This window comes from Ctenocephalides felis, unplaced genomic scaffold (genome assembly GCF_003426905.1).
Source record: "Ctenocephalides felis isolate EL2017-DRISC unplaced genomic scaffold, ASM342690v1 CF-g0.4_SCAFFOLD_01492, whole genome shotgun sequence".
Classification (NCBI taxonomy): domain Eukaryota; kingdom Metazoa; phylum Arthropoda; class Insecta; order Siphonaptera; family Pulicidae; genus Ctenocephalides; species Ctenocephalides felis.
The window spans coordinates 29350657-29362347 of NW_020537646.1; the positions used below are offsets into that span (position 1 = coordinate 29350657).

General features: G+C 27.4%; 1 protein-coding gene across 1 annotated transcript in view; it reads right to left on the minus strand.

Moving 5' to 3' along the window:
• LOC113371105 (limbic system-associated membrane protein-like) overlaps positions 1-11352 on the minus strand; it is a 240213-nt gene extending 228861 nt beyond the window's left edge. Inside the window, exons 1-2 of the mRNA XM_026611750.1 lie at positions 11331-11352; positions 11001-11051 (exon numbers count right to left, since the gene is read on the minus strand). Coding sequence (XP_026467535.1) covers positions 11001-11051; positions 11331-11352 — 73 coding nt within the window. The remainder of the gene's footprint in view (positions 1-11000; positions 11052-11330) is intronic.
• Positions 11353-11691: the final 339 nt, after the last annotated feature.

Consider the following 11691-nt stretch of genomic DNA (forward strand, 5'->3'; position numbering starts at 1 on the left):
AGTACAATCTTACAAATAATTATATTAAATAAGTGCAAATATACATTGCAATAGAGTACCATATAGTATAATATTGTTCAAAATATTTATTTGGTTTGTGAATCAAAATTCATCACATGAAATGCTCTACAAAATATTTAATTAATTTTGAAATATTTAAATAATTAAGTTTGAATAATTAATCATTGATAAGGTATTAATAAAAATATTTTTGTTGCATATAAATGCATTACATTGCACTGAAATATTGCTTTCTAACACACAAATGTTCTGGTTCAAATATGAATGTACAAAGCAACTATAAATTTTATATGTCACTTTACTGTTAAACTTGTCATTCAGCAGATAATATCATATTATTCTTTTTTATGAGAGTTATTCTGAAGTGTTTTCTTGGAAATTTTGAAGCTTATATTGCGTATTCGCAACTACATACACTTTTCTTTGTCCTAAAGGCTTGTAAGTTTATATCTCTGAGGCACGAGTGATGTGGAATACAGGTACGTCTTGAATATATATTTGAGATTTATTCAGTTGAATTATATAATACATTAAGAAAAAATAAGTTGTTTTCTTATATAATTATTTACTCAATGCTAGTCAATAAATATCAAATAAAATAAAACTTCATGCAATAAAATAAAAGAAAATAACAAAAATCTATTCGGCATAGTTATTAAACTAGATCGGATTTATATTAGTACTAAAGGGTACCTACTTCTCCATATCAAAAATAGAAATAAAAAGACTTAAATCCAGAACAGTACTAATGATTAATTTGCAAAATATACCAGGAATGAAAATGTAAAGCACAGTATGTAAAACATAACTTTTCACGTTAAATTCATATATGTGTCCAGTCTGGTCGTCTCTATTAACACAGATATCTACACAAATATCTAACTCATTCATTAACTCTAATAACGCTTAATTACACTATTTGTCTCTATATATGATCTCTATATTGTCATCTACAGTAATTACAATTTTGTTACTATCCATACATAATATAATAGATTAGCGCCATCTATTCATACCTAACATCAAAATAGAGATATCGGATAGGGTATCGTATGCTTCCTCAATAATAATAATATTAATAATACAGAGAATCTATGGATAAAACTAGATAGCCAAGGAAAAATATAAAAAATACTAAGCCATAAAATTCAATTGCACAGCAAATATTTTGAGCCAATAGGGTATTTTACAATCAATTGATTCATTTTACTATTTTTTATTATTGACTATTGAATAAAATAGGGAAGTAGAGAAATCGGATTAGATATCGTGTGCTCTAACAATAATAATAATAATAATATTAATAATGCAGAGCATCTATGGATAAAAACTAGATAGATAGGAAGCAATATAAAAAATAGTATAGCATTCAATTCCATTGTACAGCAAATATTTTAATTCAATCAAATATTTTTTTACAATCAATTAATATATTTTACTATTTTTTTTATTATTGATTATTAAATAAAAACATAATGCACATCTGTCTGTTTCGCGAAATACATCTAGTAATCAGAACACGGGCGTTATATTTTTCAAGCTCGCTAGCTTCGTAGGTGAGATGGAGAGGTATAAAATAAGAAAATCCTGAGAGATGGTTCAAAACTTGACGGTGCTCTTTTGATGCGAAAACGAATGTTTTTTTTGTAAAATGTCTGTGAAACACTAATTGAAATAAAATATAATATAATTGGCAATTAATTAATTGGTCTCTAAATTATTGTATAAGGATACTCTATAATAATTGCAAGTTGCGGTAGTGATCGTTATAATTCAAATACTAATATTATTAATATAAATTTGAGCTTTACTGAATTTAATTAATAAAAAGTATAAGAGAAAATAGTGTTTAAGAAAAATATTTCTGATTGCGATTCAAAACATAATTTTTGTATTTATTTTTTGTACATTTAATTTGAGCTCTTTATCATCTAAATAGCAAAAAAGGTAAGTATTAAACCCTTTTAAGTTTTGCAACCGTGTTAATTATTGTAGGTAAAAAATTTAGTTAAAAATTAAAAATAATATAGTAGTTATCAGTTGTGATGCCCAAATTGTCTTCAAGTTTCAGGAAGTCTGCCAAATATTTCAAATAATCATAACTGCACTAAACGCTGATAAATAATTGATAGTCTAAATTTCAGAGGACATAATCTATTATTCATATGTGTACAAGATTTTTTAAGATAATTCAATAAATCTGAGAAATAGTTGTCGTTACGTGATTTTTGAGAGTAATAATCAAAGCTAGATATACCTGATTTATGGCTATATGTTTAGATCTGTATATATATGAATCGATTAGTTTTATCTATTGTCAAACTCTATCTAAATTCATAGAGTCATTGGCATTATAGTATAGTATAATTTAGTGATTATGCAATAGTATAGTTTAATACTAAATTACTATTATTAAATAGTATAGGATGATTTAGTGATTATGCAAGAATATATAGATACTTTGATGTATCTAGTTTAATCGGTGATTGTTAGAGTGGATAATTTGAAGCTTTTCTTCAATTTCAACAAAAAACGTTTACAAAAAAGACGATAATTGATCAGTTATTACGTTATATAAAAAATCATTGGGCTATTAAATTGATTATTGTAAAATAGCGATTTGTGGTAAGAGAGTAAAAATTTAGGGTTGTATGTGTTTTATAGTTACTGAATGTCAAGTCATACTGAACGTTATTATAAAATTTCATTAAGATCGTTCCAGCCGTTCCGTCGAAATATTGTCACAACCATCATAATACTAGCTCGCCCGGCAAATTGCCATAATATTGTATGGTAACTAGTTCTCTATAAAAAACTATTGTATCTTCAGATTAAACTAAGTATCTTCAATCTCTATTTCTCTGCAAAAATTCCTCTTTATGTAAACCATTTATCAACTAACAAAAAATGTTAGGGGTGGGCAACCCTTGATAAAAATAAATAGTATTTCAAAGTGAAAAGTTGTATGTATTTTGTCAATTCCGCATTAAAAAAATTTAAAAAAAATTGACCGCAAAATTAAAAAAACTGTTACGGTTGAAAAACCCTTAATAATAATATATTGAATTTTATAGTAAGATTTGACCTTCTTCTTCATGTTAAAAAATCTGAAGTAATATTTCAAAAATCAAAAATACTTAAAATAGATAGTTACCAATTCTCAGACCTACTGAATACGCATATGAAATTTGGTGAGAACTGGTAAAGTCATTTCGGGAAGTATGGGAAGCAATTGTGTGACACGCATATTTTATACATAAGATAAAGTACAAAATATTTGTTCATAAAAAGTGAAGATCAGTACAACATCAAAGGGCAATTTCAAACATTTTAATCAATTAATTTCTTTTATTTTATACTTATTCATGAAATGAAATAATTCTGCAATAATCTCTAAGACCATAGATTGCTATAGGAACTAGGTCAGATATTACCTAGATATGAAATACAGAATATACCCTAAAATTGTAAGGTCAAACAATAAAATCACATAAATGGTTTATCCAAGTATAATAATGTTATCAGTCACTCAAGTATACTAAGTCATTCTCTCATGGTCGATTTCGCGGCAGAGCCCACTTTTTCCCTGTTACTTCTTCTGCCCCCAAATTCAGTTCTACACCTGCCTTCTCTCAACGTGTAAGAATACGTGCCTTGGCATACTAAGTCATTGTAATTGCGAACCGCCAGGTAGCATTTCTGAAGAGATCCTCAAAACTACGATGAGGTCTTAGAAAAGTTAAATTAGTAGCTCGTCTAAGCTCTATCCGGGTTCAAAGAACTAGCAAATGAATTTAAAAAATACTAATAATATTTAATATCTATTTATAAAAAGCATTACAAAATTGTGTTATAAATTTCTATTACTGTACCTGAGAGCAAAATATTTAATGTATATTCTACTTAAATTATTGCAGTAGAACACTAACACAAGAGAGATGTTATTATTGGAATTTATTTAGAATATATGTAATAATTCTCACAACGACTAAAAATTCTTGGTTTTTCTGCCTAAGTAAATACTTATTTTATAAAATATATCACATGTTTGTGGTAGTTTTTCTATTGATGATTAAAATAAGCAAATACAATGTTATTCTCAAAATTTTGATTTAGGGGGAAGTCCCCGATTACCGGACACCTAAGGTTATTTATAAATAAATCAAAAAATATTTTACAAAATGTTTATTAAATTATAACTTATGTTAAATAACAAAGTTGGAAATCAAACTAAATTAACGAAAACGCAATCTTTGCTAAATCATAATCAATACTATCAATTAAACTTTGGTAACAAAAAATGTGATATTACGAAGTGGCACCTAGTACCGGACATTTCAAAAGAACCAGCATTGAACACATATGTAGCCATGTCCACACTCTGGAATATCTTCACATTTTTCTTTGACAAATATTCTTAGATATTGCAAAAAAATCACTAATTATCCACCATTTTGGCTGAGTCACACCGATGCTCTCAGCTGGAGCATTCATCATAAGATTTTTATTTTTTGATTAGAAAATACGAAAAATGGGGGTATGTAGTGACCGTTAGCACTCATACAAAACAAAATTAAATAATTCAAATAAATTACGTCCATTCTCACAAGAAATATCAATATGTTTACTTCCGGCGCTAAGGGACGACTTAGTGTCCGGTGCTAAGGGACAGACAATTTCGTTCATTTGATGGTACCTACTAAAATTGTTTAAAATATCTAATGATATTCTACCACTTTACGGATAACAGTCAAGTACTACTTTTATTTTTGAATGCCACTAAAAGATAAATGCATGAATACACTAGAATTACTTCTATTGATATTTAGGTGACGCCGTGTTTTTGCGCATAAAACAACAAAGGGTTGCTCCCGCCGTAGCCGTGTGCGTCACAGGTAAGTCTTGGCGCGAAATCCTGCACCTGTGTGCCCTCCGGGCCCCTTTCACTTGTATTTTGAAATAAAAAGATTTATACTCGCTTAAATAATACAGGTTAAATAGAGTGTCCGGCTTTACGTGCCGTCCGGCGTTACGGGACTTTCCCCTACTAGTCACTAAGTTATAAGATTGTCAAAAACAAATGGAATTTTACCCATGTTATTTTTGTAAGTAACTTTAGTTGGAGTGCGGACTATAAGTTATTATTAAGAGCTGAAACTGTCAGGTAATTTTTTTTTTATCATTTTGGAAGCATTTGAGGCCCTTTGAGCAAATAATATATATATATATATATATATATATATATATATATATATATATACATTAACAATTCAAATGGATCTGTTACAAAAAATTGAGATTCTTGGGAATCTTCCCGATGTACGAGAAGGATAATATACCAGCTCGCACTGAAGTGGTTAAACGACCTAAAGCTAAATCGTGCAAAACGTGCACAGAACTAGTACACGAGTACCCATCTAGCCGGGCGCGGTATTGCATTAGGAAGAATACAGAAGAAAATTCAGCGTTTTTCTTCTATATTTTACTTGAACATCAATTCAGTGACAATGGTAGAATTAAAGTATATGAAATATAACAACATGTACGAGGTGTGTTCAAAAAGTACCCGGAATTACTAATAATTAAATTTCGCGGGTCTGGAGTGTCTGATTGTCAAAATTTTTTTTTATTGTGTTGGTATACATGCCCCTAAAGTATGATGAAATTTTCAGCTATATTCACTGTTTACTTTGTCTGTGGTAGTCGCTAAGGTTCGACGTGTTTTTCTGAGCTCGGCGATTTTTACAATGGAAGAATTGAAAAGTCAAAGAATTTGTATTAAATTTTGCGTAAAAAATGAAATAAAGTGTTGCAAAGTGCAAAAATTCACCAGATATGGCTCCGTGTGACTTTTTCCTATTCCCAAAGTTGAAGAGACCCATGAAAGGACGGCGGTTTTCCTCGATTGAAGAAAATCGCTGAGAGTGCTCAAGGACATATCAAAAAGTGAATATCAAGGGTGCTTCGAAAATTGGAAAAAACGCTGGCATAAGTGTATTATATCTGGGGGGGACTACTTTGAAGGGGACCACATTAATGTAGACGAATAAATAAATATTTTTTTGAAAAAACGAAAATTCCGGGTACTTTTTGAACAGACCTCGTATATGTATATTGTTATCAATTTATAATAAATTAAAATTTTCAATATTGAAAAATTAACGAAATATGTGTCAATCATAGACATTGCACTGCTATTATTAGACATTATACTATTACTGTAGTATAAGGTATATGGTGTTAATATACATTTTATGAGTTTTAATTTATGTTAGTAGAACTCTCGAATATTTTATGTTTATTATAATATTATTTTTAAGTAGATATATAACAATTTTTTACGATGGCCTAAGTGAATTTTTCGCTCTTCATAATCTGCAAGAAAACTAATTATTACAAAAATTTATTTTTGTTATTCAATAATTCAATTAATTGGCCCTTACAAAGTAATGTGCAATATTTACTAATAACATCTGCAATAGTTAGTATATAACCAGAGTTTTTATTTTATCGTCAATTCTTATGTTATATTTAAAATTTTCAAGTTAGTATATATAGAGTCGTGATTTGTTATGATTATATGTTGCTCAATAATACAATAAAGTGTATTCCAGAACGTCAGACTAGCTTACAACCTGCTTAATATCTCAATTTTGAAATCAAGTTTTTATTTCAATAATTTAATTTTTATATTTCGAGTGGTAAAAACGACTTACACTACTTCTTCCCTGAATCGAGTTGGAGTTTAACTCAGTTCACCATCAGTTTTTAAAAGTGAAGTATTAATTGACTCAAAGTAATAAAACTACAAAGGCATTATGAGATTAGTGCCTTAACGCTTAGTTTAAAATAATAAGTTATAATAATATCTGCGTACATAAATGTATGGGTGTATGTGTCAAATCCTGCATTTGTTATTTATTAAACAAAAATAAAAAATAACTAGTTGTGTATGGTATCGTGGTCTAAGGTTAATTGCTGGAACTTTCTGTAACGTAATAAAAATTTCGAGGAATATAAAATGTTTTCAAACAGATTTTTATAACAACTGTAACTTATATGTTCAAACAAAACTGAATAAACAAAACTTAATCAAATGAATTTAAAATTTAAAATTTATAAGAATTATATAAACTGAAGTGCAAAGTTAAAATTATTTATTTGAAGTATACAATTGAGAAGCAAATAATTTAGAACTTTTGCTAAAAAAATGAAAATTCAAATTATTTTCGATATTCACTTTTTCGAAGGTATACCAAAAAATTCAGAAACCTTCAGAACGTGAAGAAATGTAAACATTTCCAATTTCGATTTTCGAACGGTTAAAATAACTTACCCTACGGGAAGTTAAAAATGTCTAATATAAACAGTAAATATTAAGTAATTAGAAACAAATTATAATTCAGCATGTTTTAATGATATACATACAATTAAAATTCAGCTACGTAAGATATATTAGTTTTAATTTAAATTAGAAATAATATAATTTACGTATATAAGTTAGATTTTTAAATATTACAAATAAACTTTTGAAATAAATATTTATAATTAAATGTGTCGAGTTATATGAAAACAATAACTGAAATGCAATGCAAGCAAACAATTAATTTAACGTAATTACACAAAAATTACTAGCCTTTATAAAAAAGTTATACATTAAACATTATTCATAAATCAATATACATCTAAAAACTTTAAATTGGTTAATGTAGACACATTCAAGCTTGAAAAGAATCGTTCAAAAATATAATTCTCAATAAGTTTTACTTTCTAGTTCTTCTTAATTAAACTATTTTTATTCTAACATAATTGTTACATTTCTGTAAATAAAAGCACAATGAGTATTCTGCAGTTTTTTGACTATCAGTATAAAGTAAACAGCAATTGATCAATTTGAATAGATACATAATCAATACCAACAATAGTATAAAAAGTGAGTGTTACATACAATTATTGATGAAAAATCAGAAAATTTTGTTTGTAAGAACATTATTTAAGATATAAAAGCTTTACAGAATATATATATATATATATATATATATATATATATATATATATAAATATATATATTATGCGCAGCTTTTATATTTTCATCAGAACATAAATTAATTTAAAATCGCCTCACAATTTGCAAAATCATTCAGCACCATTCAACGCCGCAACAATAAATTTCTTCATTTCTCGCCGCGTAATTAACCCCGCTCCGGCTAATAGACTGTACTAATTAAATGTATTTCGATATTTTATATAGCTATAGTATCCTAATGACCAACTCTGTAGAAGTAATTAAGTCATAATTATCGTAACGACGTGAGTTGACCGTAATCAATTGTTAAATTTTACCAGAAGCTAGTACAGACACAAAGCTTTGATTGATCGAGCGTTAATTGCTAACATGTATTTAGAATCGAGCAAATATTGATGCAGTATTAGATATTGGAAAATAGCAATAGTAAATCCTAGAACACAAAGTAAACTATTACATTAGATCTCAAATTCTTGACTTATTTGTACAAATCTTTGAACAAAAATAGTTGAAGAGAATATATTGAAAATAGGAAATCACCAGTGCCTTTTCTATGCATATACCGACCAAGGTTCCAAAGAGTTTTTTTTAACTTTCCAAAAAAAATAGAATCAATTCTATAAAATTTCTTCTCGTTCTGGTTAGTTTTTGGTAAAGATCAGCCAGTCATTAATTGGTTCAATTATTTTTGATGGTCTCTATCAAATTTTGTATAAAGAGTTCATGAACATTAGGAACATCTTACATGAAATATTACAGATCTACGAAAAGTGGGTAAGTACAAAAAATTATTGGAAATTGTTCTTAATAAAAATTGGAAACTTTATATTTGAAATAAATATCAATTTTAGATAATTTTAGAAGAGCTACATTTTATTAATCTTTTGAAATAAATAAATTAATTATTAGTAAATTTTTTTGTGGTATTTACTCTCTCTTTTATATAGGTAGGACTCTCTTATATTTTGATGTCAAGTACATTGACTATATGGATTCATGTGGGTGCTAAGGACCACAAAAACAATTGAAAATTATATTTAAAATTTGGAGCCATTAAGCTTTATATGCTTACTCATTTCATAAAAGGTTTAGTGATTATATAAAAAGATTTCAAAATTTTTGCTACATTCACTCGGAGTTGTATTTTTTGCGACAACCACTGCGCTCGACGCAGGTTTTGATTAATTGAATTAAAAGTGAATTGCAAGTTTGGTAATTTATGTTTGTTTGTCCTGTTTGATATAAACCATATATATTTATGAATAATGAACAGAAACTGATAATATATATAAATTTTATGGTTAGCTTGAAGCAACTTCAGTATGATTGATTATAATTCAGATCAGTAATATGATTGCATTTGTGAATTATACATAAAGCTTACATAAATTATTTAATGTAATCCAGCTGTTGTCATTTGATTTTACAGATACGAATAAATTTCACATGCATAATTAAACAATTAACAATTTACAAGGCGAAATAAAACAAATGAGCAACTTTGTATGATATTATTACAAGCACGTGTGCTATATATATTTTATGAACTGGTTATGAATTTGACTACGTTAACAAAATAAATGTTGGTTTGGTTTAAATATTGACTTTTATTTCAATTTTTTTCAAACCTATTGTTTACGTAGAAACAATCAAGTTATGTAACTAAAAATTTAGGATTTGGAATAAACGAATTAAATTAATTCAAGAACATTCAAACGTACATTTAAAATTTTACAAATGTTGTTTGATTACTATGAGGAATAAAGATTTATTTATTATTTTTACTATTTCAAGATAATTGAATATTCTGAAATAATTATACGTAAGCCGTACTATATTATTTTGCATTTAGAACAGACGAGAAAAACAAGTTGCCTTTGTGTTCACAATAGTGTTTTTGACGCGAGCATTTTTCTTAGTAAAACTTCTTTGTTGGCGCTGCAGACAGCAAATTATTCCGTTTGTCGGTAACGTTTCAACAATAATATTATCGTAATCAGACTGCTATTGCCCACTGACTTTGTGGTAATACTTTGGATAGTCTTAAAGAAATAATATCAAAGAAAAGTTAGTTTCTTTGGGTTTTTTATATACACAGTTTCATTGAAAACATTTTTTTGACCGCAAACAAAATTACACTGTGATTCAAAAGTACAACATAATTTAAAATTTATAGGTCGAATCAATATAAATAATTATCAAAAGCAAATATAATTTAAAGACGAGTACGAAAAATTATCAATTCGTAAGATTCGTAGCAAGAGCGTAAAAGTACAAGGCGCCTCCACCGCAAGGTTTCTCATTCTCCTAATTTGATTTTCTTTATGCATGTATTATTGTGTATTAAATTAAACTATATGATTTGTTGAATTTGCTAGTATATTAGAAAGTTACTCATTTATAATTTTAGTAATTTTCATTATTTATGTTTATAATTTTATTATTTTTATGTTAATAGGATACAACAAAGTAACATATATTGTTATTGGAACAATATATACTAAATTCTATATACTATAGTACTCAGTTTTTTTATTTAGTTGGTAATTTCGAAGCAGATACGGGAAGCTCTTGAATAATTTAAAATATTTTCTATAATATTCCTTGAAATCTTATTTTATGTGTGTAGTAGTTTCAAATAAAAACATGTCACTACTTCTTAGTATCAGGGTTATCAAACTAACTTTGAACAATAAACATTTCAGATACTAAATTTATTGGTTTTATCTCTAAAACATTTGTATCAAATCTCCTGTTCCTGAATCTTTTATTTATGAGTGTTTAATATAAATTAATGTATTAGAAATTATACATCAATACGTTTTATTTTATCAAAGTATGTCTGTTTACTAAAAAAACTATTTAGACTATGAACTTTTATTATTAAGATATCAATAATGCAATATTTATCAAATATAAAAATATTGAAATACAAATAAATAAATGATCTCACCATTATTTATGTCTTCGGCCCTTTTAGAATCTAATGCTCTGTGCTTACGACCTGTAAAAAAAGAAATCCATATATTGCATACAGATATTTAACAAATTATGAACATTATTTAAAAATATGCAAAGAAATCTGCTTCCCTTCGTATTCTAGACAAATATCACAGTACAACTCGTAAGCAAAAATGAATGTCTTAATCCCGTATTTTGTATATGAATAGTAATTAAGTCAGGTACCACAAAAGTACGAATGACTTAACTTTAATCTACCTTATTAGCCAAGTTTGTTTTACCCCGTACAGAACTGCTCCTCAGTACATGTTAAGGATAATACCTGCTTTAGAAACTAAAAGCATTAAAATTTTTGTAATTGCCGCTAAAACCGTGCCAATGTACAACATAAAATACAGTGGGGCTTATAAAAAGTATTTACAAAGTAAAGAAATATATATATATACTAGCTGACCCGACAGACGTTGTTCTGTACCCACGTCTACAATGTTTCAATATTTTATACTAATATTTACTGCTTAGTTAAAAATAATAATTACTGTTTTTTGAATTACTATTTACACCAATATATGAGTGACGTTGAATGTAGAACTGTTTCAAATAAAATGATTGTTCTCAATTCCCACGGTTAACACTTTACTTATTCATTTAACAAAAAATGTTCAATAAAATTGTATATTAAA